The sequence below is a fragment of the Tyto alba genome, unplaced genomic scaffold (assembly GCF_018691265.1).
Source record: "Tyto alba isolate M040663 unplaced genomic scaffold, T.alba_DEE_v4.0 Super-Scaffold_14, whole genome shotgun sequence".
In the NCBI taxonomy this organism is placed as follows: Eukaryota; Metazoa; Chordata; class Aves; order Strigiformes; family Tytonidae; genus Tyto; species Tyto alba.
In genome coordinates this window covers 27,283,596-27,297,507 of record NW_024881276.1, presented here as the reverse complement: position 1 = coordinate 27,297,507, position 13,912 = coordinate 27,283,596, and the positions used below count along the sequence as shown (strand labels likewise).

The 13,912-nt window shown below is 40.4% G+C and overlaps 1 protein-coding gene across 2 annotated transcripts in view; it reads right to left on the bottom strand.

The window, feature by feature from the left end:
- ERG (ETS transcription factor ERG) overlaps nt 1-12,335 on the bottom strand; it is a 107,751-nt gene extending 95,416 nt beyond the window's left edge. For both annotated transcript variants that reach the window (XM_033011379.2, XM_033011381.2), the window contains exon 1: nt 12,248-12,335. In XM_033011379.2, the coding sequence (XP_032867270.1) occupies nt 12,248-12,286 (39 nt within the window). In that variant the 5' untranslated portion in view covers nt 12,287-12,335. The remainder of the gene's footprint in view (nt 1-12,247) is intronic.
- Nucleotides 12,336-13,912: the final 1,577 nt, after the last annotated feature.

Here is a 13,912-nt window from a genome sequence, read left to right as displayed (position 1 = left end):
CAAAAAGCTGACTGCCCACCCGCCTACCTGCCAACCCACCTGGAACTCCTCCTTCCCAGGAGGAACCTTCCTCCTTGTGCATCACCTGCAACTGCTGAGCACGCTCCAAGTGCAGCTCATATTCTCCACACAGAGCTAAGCAAGTACAGAGAAAAAAAAAAATGTTTGCTGGACTTGCTAATCAATCTCTTTTGAAACCATGTGAGGCCAGATTTTCGGAAGCTGTCGGCACTCACCTGCTTCCATTGTTCCAAGTGGGAGTTGTTTGGCACTCACAGCTTTTGAAGGGCTGGTATTTCATGTAGGTGTCTAAATGGGAGCCCTGCTCTCCACTAACCTTTTTGCAATTGCTTTTGGCTAGACTGATCATCCAGAAATATCACATTGCAGAGAGGAACATGTAAGCACTCACAGAAAGCGTATTTTAAAACTACGCATAAATAGCCCATGCTCCTCCAGCCAGAAAAAAGAAACAACATTCTGTGATTTCCCCAACAAAAGGGAGACAGCCAGGCAAAAAGTTCACAAACTTCAGCAAATTCATACAATGAAAACAAAACCAAAACAAAAATTCCTAATTATGTAAATGAAAACAGTGAATGTTTTCAAGAATGTCACAATCTTACTTGGGGATTTCTGCCACACAGAACAAGAAGTTAAATCCATCAGATAAAATCCTGATTTCTTTAGATCAGTATCAAAACAAAAGGGATGTCTAGTCAAAACTCTAAGCCATATATACTAGTATCAAATAAATTACAGCCTACAGAACATAAAGATCTTCTCACCTCCTCAGGTCTGAATCTTCTGAAAAGCCCACCTTGGCAGCATTAGACTTGGCATTATGCAGTCAGCTTCGGTTTTAAAAATAACCACGACTCATTTGGTCCACTAAAGTTCATGAAAATCCTGACAGGGTTTTTTGTTGCGCTTGCCTATAAATTGCATTGTCTTCTTAAGGCTTCCTGTCCTGCAAACAGAGGCACTAGCACAGAGATTCAACTGAGATTGTTTTCCCCCTCTTCTGCTGCTTTTATTTAACACACACACACACACGAAAAAAAAAAAAAAAAAAAAAAAAAAAGAGAAGGAGAGAGAACTGGTAGAAGTTCCTTACAGGAGTTGGAAGAGGACATCTGCAGGCAATTTAACATGAGGGTTTGTTTCTGTGTCAGCTGGCAACCCCTGGATAACTCTGTCATGTAACTTATATGCTCAAACATGATGTAGGACAACCAGTGAGATGTGAGATGGGTAAATATGGCAGCACATCAGTTTTATTTGATTAAGATTTATACTTTTTCAAAGGGAGCAGCCCTGTCATAAACTGACAACAAATACAACCCTGCAGCTTAGAGAACGTCCCATGCTGCTGCACCCCAACAGCACTGATCTTCATCAAACCCACCTTGCTGCAGCCCATGACAGTCTCTCCCTTCCTTCCAATGCAATTCGAAGAGCAACAGAAAACAGTTTTTTTCAGATGAGGAGGGGAATTTCTCCATTCCTTTCATGGGGAGCCATCCCCTCACAGTGGCCCTCTCGTGATTCAGTAAGGATCCAGCTTATCCTCCTTTGCAGGTGATGGCAGCAGAATGTGGAAGGGCTCATGCAAGCAGGAGGCCGAGTCTGAAATTTTTGCCTCAGTTCACTGTTTCTTGCCAGTTTTGAAAGGCTGGTCAGGAACACAGAGTGGTATCTAAAGAGAGCTCTGGTGATAACCCAGCTCACCAAGTTCCCCCACTCCATGTGCTTAACTTCCTCCCAATTAGAGGAGTCTGGTCAAGTGAGGAAGTGAGGAATGCTCATCCATTCTGGTTCCGCTTCTGTTCTAGCATCACATATTACGTATTTTGACATTTATAGCCATGCATTTGAACTGAGGCACTGATTAGATTCAATTGTTAAAATTACCTTCCTCCCCCTTCCTCTTTGTGTGCATGCTTTGGTTTGAATTATTATCAATTTCAAAATCATTCTTGCAGTTAAATGTTTAATGATATAATTGCTTCTGTTGCCTAAATTTGTTTAGTTTGTGCTTTATTAGCATGTAATAACTGAAAGTATATTTTCCTCTGTCTGAGTTAATAACTTCTCTGAGATGTCTCTTGCACCATTAGCCAACTGGCTGCAGCTCTGGGACAATTCGGACAGAATTGGAAAGATTTTCTGAAGCTGTAACTAAAGAGTAGGTGGCTTCCTTTAGTTTCTCTAAGTGGATGAATTTGAATTCTCAGTGGGCCTCCGCTTCAAGATTTAAACATTTTTTTTTTTGTTCATTCTGAGTTCATTTTGAGGGCCTCTTAGTGTAAATGTTGGGCAGGGAAGCTCTGCTGTCCCAGACCTGGACACATGTGACAGCCAGGCCCATGCCATGCAGCATGCTGTGCTCTGCAGCCCTTGGCCCCAGATCTTCTCTGTGGCAAGTCCCTGCCTACACAAGTTCCTTTGCCAGGAAGCTTGGAGGCTGGGAGGAAGGTGGCTTAGTCTGTCTCCTGCTGTCAAGGCAGTAAGGACTGTGCCCCAAGTGTCTTCAGACATCACCTGCAGTCCTGCCATGCAAACCTCCATCCTGCCCTGACATCCAGACTCAGGTTTGGGACATGGCTGCTCCTGTGCAGCCTGCCATCTACTCCCTGCTTTCCAAAGGATTACTACACTTGTGTAAAATGACATTCTGATGTTATTATATAGCTTTTGGATTTGGAAAAGGCTTGGGTGTATCCCTAGTTCTGTGTTACATATTGAGGATATGCCATGTAAGATGGAATTTAGTCCATCTAATGAAGAACCACCTGCGAGTCCCTCTGTGCTTAATGTAACTACTCTAGAGTCTCCATGTAAACAGTGGAAAGACATGGGTGCTTCCCAAGAATAATTCACCCCTTCCTAACTTAGGTCTCTCCCCTTCTCTAAAGAGGGGACCCAGAAATGTCTTAAAGTAAATACCAACCAGAAGCAGTTAGGTTAGGTGAGCATCTCATCCAGCACATCTTCAGGCACTCCTGATCATCTGCCATTTCAAAGTTATCGCATCTTACTCTACTATTCCTCCCCAGAGGGCACAAAGAGAGTGTTACTGTTCACAACACCAGGCCTCATGACAGAGTAGAAAACATAAAGCACAGAGGTAAAAAGGGTTACATATTTGGGAACAAAGCTCCCTCTCCTATTCCCAGCTGTTCCCTTAGGGGCAGTGGCAACACTTGGTGCGTGTTCAGATTTCTGATGCAGCAAGATTACCATTGATTTAAGCCAATGTACCACAATATGCTCCTTCCAACACCTATCTGAGAAGCACAGGCAGTGCTCAGCCCGAGGGCTGGCCGTGCTGGACACAGGATTTCTCACGTTTGCAGGATTCCTCCCACGTTATTCACTGCCCTGACATCTGCCAGGTTTCTGGGTTCCTGGAAAATCTCTATATATGACCAAGGCAGTATGGACAAATAATTATGTCAGCTCATCCTGGAAGATTCACAGCACACCACAGATTTATCTACCTCCTTTTGAGCGCTACTTTGCTGAATTTGAAATAGCAGGTTATAGTGTCCTACCAAACTTTTGCTGCTCTGAAAGGAGGTGATAATAACTGCCAGCAAGTGTATCTTTGATCCAAGGTAATCACAGGCAATATGAAATATATAATGTACATGCCAAACACTCTTTTCAGGTCTCAGCAGCAGAAGAAATTGACCCCTTTCATGTCACAAAAAGAGACATTGGAAGCACCAGAAGTACTGGCCTGGGGATGTAGGGGATGTAATTCGGTAAAACTCACCCACATTAGCTGAGTTTAACCATGTTGTAAACCTGGAGGGTGACATTTGGGTTTTGCAGGTTATTAGGCAGCAAAAAGCTGTACTTCTGAGAAGGACCTAGTAGTGAAGGAAGCACATAGAGCCTGTTGGGTACAAGGCTCGCTGGCAAGACAGGCATGGGAATTTAGGGGGGACAGCGGTGGTCCTGTCATACTTTCTGTTCTTCTAGGGCAAAAAGGACAGGATGCACATTTTAAACTAACAGAAAAAACAAAACAAAAAAAAAATTGCACCAAGAATACACCTATGGTATAGAATCAGTTTCTCTTTCCAATGGAACATGCCTGGAAATACCCAAATACTGGCCATTGGCTTGATCCAAAGAAGAAATGCTTTTCACAGCAAGAATTTGAATTGGCTTGGGAAAGAACACTGAGTGTCTCTAAATGTCCTACAGAATAACAGGCAAAGACTTATGGCAAATGATAAAATAGCAAGTTGGTGGAAGGTATCTAATCAAACGCCCATAACTTTATGAGGTAATGTCTGTGTTAATAATCTAAAGAAGGGGATTAAATAGCACATCAGCAAAAGATATTACACCCTAAAGTCAACTCTGGGACACCAACAGGACTGCTGAAATAGTCCAAAATACTCTTGAGGAGATTAGAATATGGGTAGGAAATAATGAAGTAGGGTTTCGGATTTAAGGACGATGGTTGTCAGTCAAAGTATACAATATGAGATATAAATTAAGGGGGTAGGGTAAGAGACACAGAGGAGGGAGAGTGAGAGAGAAAATAGATGAATTTTTTAGTGTCATGTGCAGAGGAAACACATCACCAAGCCCAAGGGAAGCATCTCGCCCTGTCTGTGGGCTTCAGGAGCAACAGCCCTTGGAGTATGCCTTCCAGCTCTAGGAGGTGTTGCCAGAAGGATAACAACAGTGGTGATTCGTGACCAAGCAACAAGTACAGCTGACAGCAGGGCTGGATGCAGCTGCAGTGGTGATGGGGGGAAGGCTGCCTGTCCCCCATCGCCTGAAACGGACTGTGACCAGAACTAATGCAGGCAGGCTGTGGGATGCTTGGCAACCTCCCCTGAGCTCCTCCTATAAATCTCCCTCTTTAAGAAGGTGAGGAGGAGCAAAAGCAGTGTGAAATTAAAGGAGCTTGGATCTGTGAAGAGCAGATATACAAAGGCTGGTCAAAGAGGGGAGCAGGGTGGCTACATATGAGGAAATGCTTCATGATAATGAGTCATGGGAAATAATCTCTCGAGAAAGGTTAAAGATGACCCATTGCTTGGGATATCTGTGGCCAGATCAAGGTAAAATGCAAGTCCAATGCACATTAAGCAGTAATCTCTGACTCACTGGGAGATAATCTCTGTACATCCTTAGCATTTGCACTATGTATTTGTGTGAGGATAGCCCTAGGCAGGTGATTTCTGTAACCACTTGTCAAGGAAGGAGGAGACTGTCACTACAGCCTCTCGGAGTCCTAAGGCTGCCCAAGCACTGTGCTGGTGGAGCCCCCCAAGGAAAACTTTCTTGCACCCCTTCCCTTTAGTGCTCTCACTGCCGCCACATGCAAAAGGCATGGCCCTGAAGGCATGAAACATAGCGTGGAGCTGTTGGCCTCATCTGCCAGATGGCCAGGACCTAAGAAGGAGGAGACACCTACTTTGGCAGTGGGCTTGAGGGAGATTTACAGGCAGCAAAACCAGACTGTGATTTGGGAGCCCTCCGTCCCACTCCAGGCTCTAGAGGGGAGGAGGAAGGGGACGAATCTTTTTCCCAGTTTCCCCAAAGCCTTTTTGTCCTCTTTTTGTCCTTGTTCCAGTCTGTCTTGTTTGTCCTTCCCAACTTCTTCTTGTAACTTCTCCCCACGCTCAGATTGCCGCCCTAGCTCTGGTTTCCAGGACCATTCATTTTATGATTTCTACCCATCAGCAGTAGAAATGTCCAGACTTTTAACCATCTGGCAGACTCAGAAATGAGTTTTGAACACATCTGAATCCACATATATATCAGCCAGAGCACTGAAAATGCATTTGGTACTCTTCAGTTTGCTCTTTCCTGCTTATGAAAAAGATAATTTTTGTTTAAAAACGGCTTCACTTAAGGAATTATCCATGCCATTAGTCTCCAGAACAATAGAGATTAAAGTTTCTAGACTAGCCCCTATCAAAATAACATACTTTTCTTTGAACATGTCATTAACACTGTTTCCCATCTGGCTGTTGGCAGCAATCTTGGATTTGCTCTGAATTGCTGAAAGTTCATCAATTATAGTACACAGAAGCCATTATCTCTCTTTTCCTTTAGCAAGAAGGTATTTGTTCAGGCAGAGAGAAAGGACGTAGAGTTCAAGGAAAAAAAAAAAAACAAACAACAACAACAACAACAACAACAAAAACCAAAAACAAACAAACAAAAAAAAAAAAAGAAAGAAAAAAGAAGAATTTACTCAAATAAACTCTATGGCAATCATTTGGTTACAATCCAGAATTCAAAATGTCTGAGAAGTAAATCAAAATTTCTGCATATAAGGAGATTCTAGATTTCAAATACAGTAGAGATTCTGGCATTATTACAGCATACTCATGTATGCTGACAGAGGATGGAAATAATGCACCAGATTTTAAACCTGGCGCTTTGAGGACTTGGTGAATGCTGGTGCAGAGGAGTGTCACCCACATTCATAATAAATTCAGTTACTTTATTTTATGGGAACCCAGAGTAAACCATGGCTATCATTCAAACAAAATTTAGCAACTGTGATCCAGCTCACATAATTAGTAAGAAGCATAGTGAAACTGAAACAGTGGTGTTGCCCTGTCAGTACAAATGCAGGGGAAGAGCTTTTAAAGTTTTGCCAGAATAATGAATGAAGTACACAGTGAGGGGTAAGCAAAGGGGATGGGACTTACAGCTACTCAGCAACAGCAGCTTTGGGGACTGCTGATATTGATGCTTTTTCACATCTGTCACCAAGGGACATTTGCAACCCACGAGATGAGAGCCTGCATGCAGCAGTTATCCTGGATCAGCTGTCAGGCAGCAAGTTTGCAGCCCAGATAACCCACAGTAGTTTGTTCACCTCTGGGCACTGGGACTAAAGGCACCGGCTCACAGCTAGAGGCCATTGCAGGGCAATACATCTACAGGGTCATCACTAATTCATACCTGTGGGAGGTTTGGCTCATTAGCCAACAACTATCAGGAGCAGTTATTCCGTATTTTCTGGAGGGGATGGGAGTATGTTATCAAATTGACTCCAGTGGTGACATACTGTGATACAGTAGTATTACATACTCCATATGGATCGCCTACTCAACTATGCTGCAATGTGTCTGCCATTAGCTTACTTCACATGTGACTCTGGGCAAAGCTCTTTGTATCTTTGGCTCAGATTTCCATGCTCTCACTCTTAGCTGAGCTGCCCAAATATCATTTCATAAGCAATGAAAGAAGTGCTTTAGCAATGCAAAGCATCCACAAAGATTAGGCTCCTAGCTTAGTCAAGACCCTAAAAAGAGGTGGGAGGAAAAGCCTGCGTTTATCCCCCTTATCCTGGAGGATAATACTAATTCTATCCTCCTTCCCTTCTTGTTCCCCTTGCCCATTCAGGCAGAGACTGTATTGTACATGCAAAACTCCCAGCATGATGAAGTCTTGGATCCTATTTAGAGACTCTACAATTCCAGGAAAAATAACAGATTATATCAGACCCAGAATATGCTCCTTAATGAATAATACCAGTTTAAAAAATCAGATTTAACCGTAATACAACAGATTAGGTACATCCAGCAGCATCTCTACACTGCCACAATTTGAAAGCCAACATATTCTTTGGCCAATAAAGGAACTCTGGGATCAGGTTTGGTTTTGTAATAATTCCAATGACAACACGGGATGCTGTGCATAGAAATGTGTATGTGCCACCTAATTCATAGACTAGGCACATAAATGCTAAATTCAGGAGTAATTTTCAGAAACAGTTGTGGAGTAATTCTTCTATTTCTTCAGAGAATCTAGTTTTTCCTTCATTGCAATATCAGGTACAGCTTTCAGATTTAGTAACCTCAATTTGATAGATTCAAGGGCAACAACCTCTAGTTACATCTACAGAACAAATGAGGTTATATGGACACAGACCAGCTGAATTTGGCTCAAAGTGTTTGATGCCCTCTGAGTATTTTTATAAAATATGTCCTCTTTGATTAAGTTATCTGGCATGTAAAGTGTCCCTGTTTTTCAACTTCTACAAGGCAAAAGGTGGCTATGCAATACATAAACACCTCCGTTCAGCTGCTGCCATTCACCTCTCTTCAGTCATCCCAGATCTCAAAATCATCACCAAGGAACAGAAAAATCAAACCACTTAAATATACACAGACTAAATCTTCCACCAGCATAAATTAGCCTTGATTCAATTAAAACTATACCCATTTACCCAGGTTAGACTCCATTCCTGAAAAATGCAGTAATTTCTTTACCTCCAAGCCATAGCCTGGATTCCTACTCTCCCAGTGAGGGCCAAAGGAACAGCAGTAACTCCTTTTCTCCTAATAACTGGTTCCACAAAATCCCCTTGCAGTGATGGCACAAGCTAACTGAAGTCAAACAAGCATCTGATCTTTGCAAATGAGGCTGCTGAAAACAGAATTTAAGCCTTAAAAAATAAAAGTCTTATTGAATGGTCAGTATTCACAAAGCAGACCACTAAAAACAAATCATGCACATGTCAGGTAGCATTTGCACAGTGTTTCTGTAAATACTGTTGTAAGAACTAGAGTTAATGAATAAGAAAACAACAAGAAAGTCACATTGAAACATGTATGTAAATGAGTCTTGCCGTACAAAGTGACAACCTAGCCACTGACTTCTTGAAAACATCTCTAACCTTCCTTGTGGGTTTGATGAGATAGAACTCTTCTTAAGTTGTTTTTTATAATACCAGTCTAAGCAACTAGATCTTTACATACCTTCCAAATGACAAACTACCTGAAGCAAAATAATTCAGACCAACAAACAAATGCTCAGCTTCCTGGTGAAAACTGTATTCTGCACATTCATGCAGCGCTTAGTTTAAAAAGATAGAAAAAATGATGCACTTTCTGGAAGTAACTCTTAGTATACATAGAGTAAGAGATCCACTTTTGCTGTGTTTGAAAACTTCTATTGGTGACAAAAGGACCTTGATCCCCTGACACATTAGACAAAAATCTTCTCTAATGTTATGCTTAACATCAAAATTTTTATAGCATCCAATTAAAATGATAGCCCCTTTTAGTAGCATGGGCGGAGTGAGAGGTGAGGACAGAGTTGGCTGCAAAGGATCCTGTGTACTAACTTCTCTCCAGTGTGCAGACTGTTTAAGGAAAACTTATTCTGGAAAAGGGAGGGAATACACAAACTTTGATATAAAAGTGAGCGCATTGTACCCAAGCCCTTTCAACTATTAAAAACTGACCAAATGACTGTCCAAAAATATTTTTTTTCATTCTAATTAGGGACACTGCATAGCAAGAAATCATTTGTCTTGTTTTAAATCAAATAAACAGTTATTTTCTTAATGGTTTGCTACTAATTCAAACTAGTGGTGCTATTTTAAGCCTTTAGCAGTAGCAAACCTTATTCAACCAGGGTGCTGATCACACAAACCACTGGGTACACATTCCACTTTATCGATGCGAGTAGTCTTACTTCAGCCCTCTCACAGGCACTAAATGTGTGTGGAACTGCTCAAAGATCAGGGTCAAAATTCCCCATATTTTACCAAACTGGAACTAAAAGTCCAAACATAAAGATCCTTTTTCTTGACCACATCAAGTGTTTCTTTCCTTTATGCTTGGGCAGAACACAAGGCTGTGACTCAGGTGAAACTAGGCATTAGGGAGCAACAGGGAGGCAGATTCACCATATCAATTATGGGTGTCTCATTCAAGGTGAAAAATGTAAAGCTTAATCTTTAGTAGCCATGAAACGAAGCTGCCCAAACAAAATAAAGACATGCACATTAAGACTTTCAAAACATTCACAAAATTGGACAGGATCTCCCTGGGCACTGGAATCCAGCTCTTATCATTTCTCGTTCAGGAGCAGAGCACAAGAGCTGTGAGATTGGTTACATTTTCTCCTGGTAGCAGGAAAATCAGATTTTAAAATAGCACACACAAAAACTCACATAATGCAAATGAAATCGCCCTTTCTACGAAAAAGATGTCTCTGAATATTCATATTGCCATATTCATTTATCTTTCGCATTAATTTTCTGCACATGTTCAGGAAAAAAACATAAATCTTAAAATCTGGGAAATCTTAGTAACTCAGACACTTCCTAGAAAGTGATTTTCAAAGTTACAAATCTAAATGTGCAGGAATAAGGCTGTGTCTGCTTATTCGAGAAATCAAAAGACACAAAACCACATGACCTACCTGATGGAGTACAGTTAACTAAACAAAACCATACCAAAGATGACAGTAATGAACCCAGTTTGTCCCTTCTGCCTCACCACAGCCATGACAGATAGACAAGACTATCACATCTTTCCCACATCCCATGCATTATACTTTCTTGTGACTGATTTTTAAGAATGTAGTTACATCCACTTTTAAAGCTTAAATGAACAGAGCATCCCTGGCAGCTTTCTGAAGAATGTGTTCAGACCAAAGCAGACCCTAATGACAGAAACAGCAATGTGAATGATTTGATGTCTAGCTAGCTTTCCTATCTCAAACACAGTATTAAAGTAATTGCCTTCCTTGCACCCTTTTTCAGTGTAACAGCAACTTCAACGTGCTGTTCTGCTGAAAATAGGCTCCTACAGGATCCCTTGAACACATAATTACAGAGATCTTTATGCATCTCTCTTTTATTTGCTGTAACAAGATGCATGCATACCCAGCTATACCCTCTCAAACTCTAACTCCCATGGTTAAAAAAAAAAACATTTCAGATACCAGTTTTGGTAGAAAGCATGAAACTGAGTTCTTACTCTGGCACTGCAGACACTTAAACAGCATGAAGACATACTAAATCCCCTTCATATATTTGAAGTCTTACTGGTTGAAATCCAGGTGATGACATGTTGAGGCGAGACTGTTTCTGGTAGGGGTGTTTTTCTGCTCTTTTCATAAAAACAACTGAGAACCAGAAAACTGTTAAAGTGCTGGGGTTTGGAAAACTTGGAAAGAGGGAAGGGACAAGCTCTCACACTACTGCCAGTTATTCTAGTATCTAAACACAATCCAAAAGTGCTCTAGGGAGCTATATAAAGAGTTTCTTTCATTCACTGCTGTTTAATGGGAGAAGTGAGTTGTTTAAAATAATATTTAATTTTTATTCACTTAAAAATAAGTTGAAAAAATGGAGCTTTTCTATAGAGAGCTGATGACTGGTAGATAGCAGTTGACTGAGAAGAACTCCATGAAAGAAGTTGTAGAAAATGCAACAAGGAAAGACAGAAAGACAGACAGACAGAAAGGGAGTCAGAAAGAATAAAAGAAAAATTTTCACTTACATCCTGCTTAGCGTGGCTGATCTATTTCTTTGATTGCATCAATCATATTACACCAGCAGTATTTTAGACAGCAAGATGCAATTTCATCATACTATTTGTATGTAAGGATCAGCAGGCTTTTCCCACTTAAGACACTGCTAGAAGAGTGTCTTTATTTTGCAAAAGAGAATTACTGTTCTCCTTTAGAAGCAGCCAGGAAATCATTTCCAAACAAAGCCTCTAGATGATGAAATAGTAAGGCAGAAATAGAGTACCCCCAAACCAGTCAATTTATGGTGTTATTTACATGGAATGTTCCAAAATGTCTTTTCTTAGCAACACATCTTCAGCTATGCCTGCTAAGTCTAGCAGGTTCCTAGTCTTCAGTGAAGAAGGATAAGAAAGACACAGCAACAACAATAATAGTAATAATAATAGTAACAGTAAAGTAAAAACAGTGCAACAGCTTTTGAAATGTAGGAAAACAATTTTGGTTTTAAAGCCAATAGCACAGTTCAGTGTCTACACTCCTATGACTTACATAAAGCGATGCACTAAATCTTTTCAATGGGATGTTTCTTTGGCTTTGAATTTTTGCATTATGCTCATTTTCCTTCTCCAGCTGAACTTTATGTTTGCCACTGGAGCAGAACTGGGGACATATGAATTCACTATTTTTCAAGTAGGTATATTGCATCAAGCATACCAAACATTAAAGGACGATCATGGGATTTTAATCTTAGAAAAAGTTCTCCTCAAAATATCTACGTACTTCAGAGCACATCAGTACAGGTGTCATCAACAAAGACTTCAGGACTAACTCAGACAATAGGAACTAAATATTGAGGAATAAAAGAGCCAGTGTTGTGCAGTAGCACAACTTACAAACATGAAAGAAAACCTGCAGCATGTATACATATTCTTTTATTTTATCACTCTCAAAACATCTGAGGACTCACAATAAACAGGAAACTAACCTTGATGTGAGCTGCTGGATCTGGGACAGTCTGAATCATGTCCTTTAACAGGCCAATGTGTTTACCAGGAGCTCAGATCCCAAGGCAGCTGCATAAGCAAAGAAACAAAAGTCATATATCTTAAAAGTTTATTTTCAGTAGAAATCTCTTATCTTTTTATAACTGATAATCATCTTACCTTCCCCAGATCTCCTCAAGAACCAGTACAGTTGAAGCTCTAAGACATTTCTGTTCCCATATAGTCTGTTTAGGATATATTTCATACAGGAGAAAACAACCAGCCCTGAAATTCTCATGGAAAATTGGTCTTTACCTGTATTGGATGATTTTCCCAAAATAAGAACTCTGGTGCATGCTCTGCCTTGCACAGCCCTATTATGCACCCAAGATATCAGAGATTTCCACAATCTCTTCTTCCCAATTTAGAAACATACAGCAGGATTGGGACAGATCTGGAGCTGATATAAATAAGTATAATTTCACTGAAGTTCTGCCCATTTACAAGAGCTGCAAATCTGGTCCAGCCGCTCAAGTAACAGCACTTCAGAGCATGGATCTTCTGGGATCCTTTATCCATGTGTGGTAATAAAGTACAGAGGGTTTGGGACAGGTGGGGTGTATTCGTTTGCAGGTGCAGGGAGTAGGGGACCACTAAAACAATTTTAAATAATAACAATATATGTAACTAATGTAAAGTACTGCTTAATAACAAAAACATCAAATAACTGCTAGTAAATTGGGATTGATAAGTCAGGAAACTGGAAAACATGTAGAAAAATGTAGGAATGTGAATGTCATGTAAAGTAATTGGTTTTTTTCTCCGTTCTCCCTAAAAGCCTGGAAATTCCCATTTCTCACTCAAGAGGTTTCCTTTTGCCCATGACCTTAAACTTCTTTCATCCTTTAAAAGAGCAAGGCATTATCAGAAAAAAAAATATCTTTTTCCCCAGTATTGACTTTTTAAAGTTCATTATCTGTTCTCACATCCACACTAACTTGCAAATCAAACTGCAGATAGCTTTTACCTATTGACTTAGGAGAAATGTTGAATGACTGACATACACTGAGTTGCAGCTCATGCCAGAAGCAGTCCTCGTGATGTAAGGGAACCATTTATAAACCATGGTACTATACAGTGTAATTAAAGGTATCACCATTTAGATCTTGGTACATTTTCCCCTTCTTAAAGAAGCCAGCTTCGTCCCTCTTCAAATCCATGAAAAAGAAGTACTTAATTTGATGACCTATTAGAGAAACCCCAAACCAGGCCAAATTCCCACTTTGTACACTTTCTTCAGCTATCTGTGGATGATCAAATGGGATACCGATGTCATGGTTTTAAGTGAAGATTTTTCTTTCCACAGAATTTAAATATCTTCAAAAGCAACAGACACTTGTTTTGGTAAAAGCAAACTTTCAACAGTGACGTTGCTCAGATTTAAGTCATACAGAAACACCAACAGCACTGACATGCCTTCCAGTTAGTTCCCTTCCTCCCTTCCCTAGTAAATCCACACTCGCCATATTATTCATTGGATTTATAGGATTTGTATTTTAAGCTTTCAAAACATCATACACAGAATCTGGAAACTACTAAATTTTATTTAAACGGAACAGCAAAATATTTTGAACCCAGTGTTAGATCATGTTTTCACAGTTTGCATA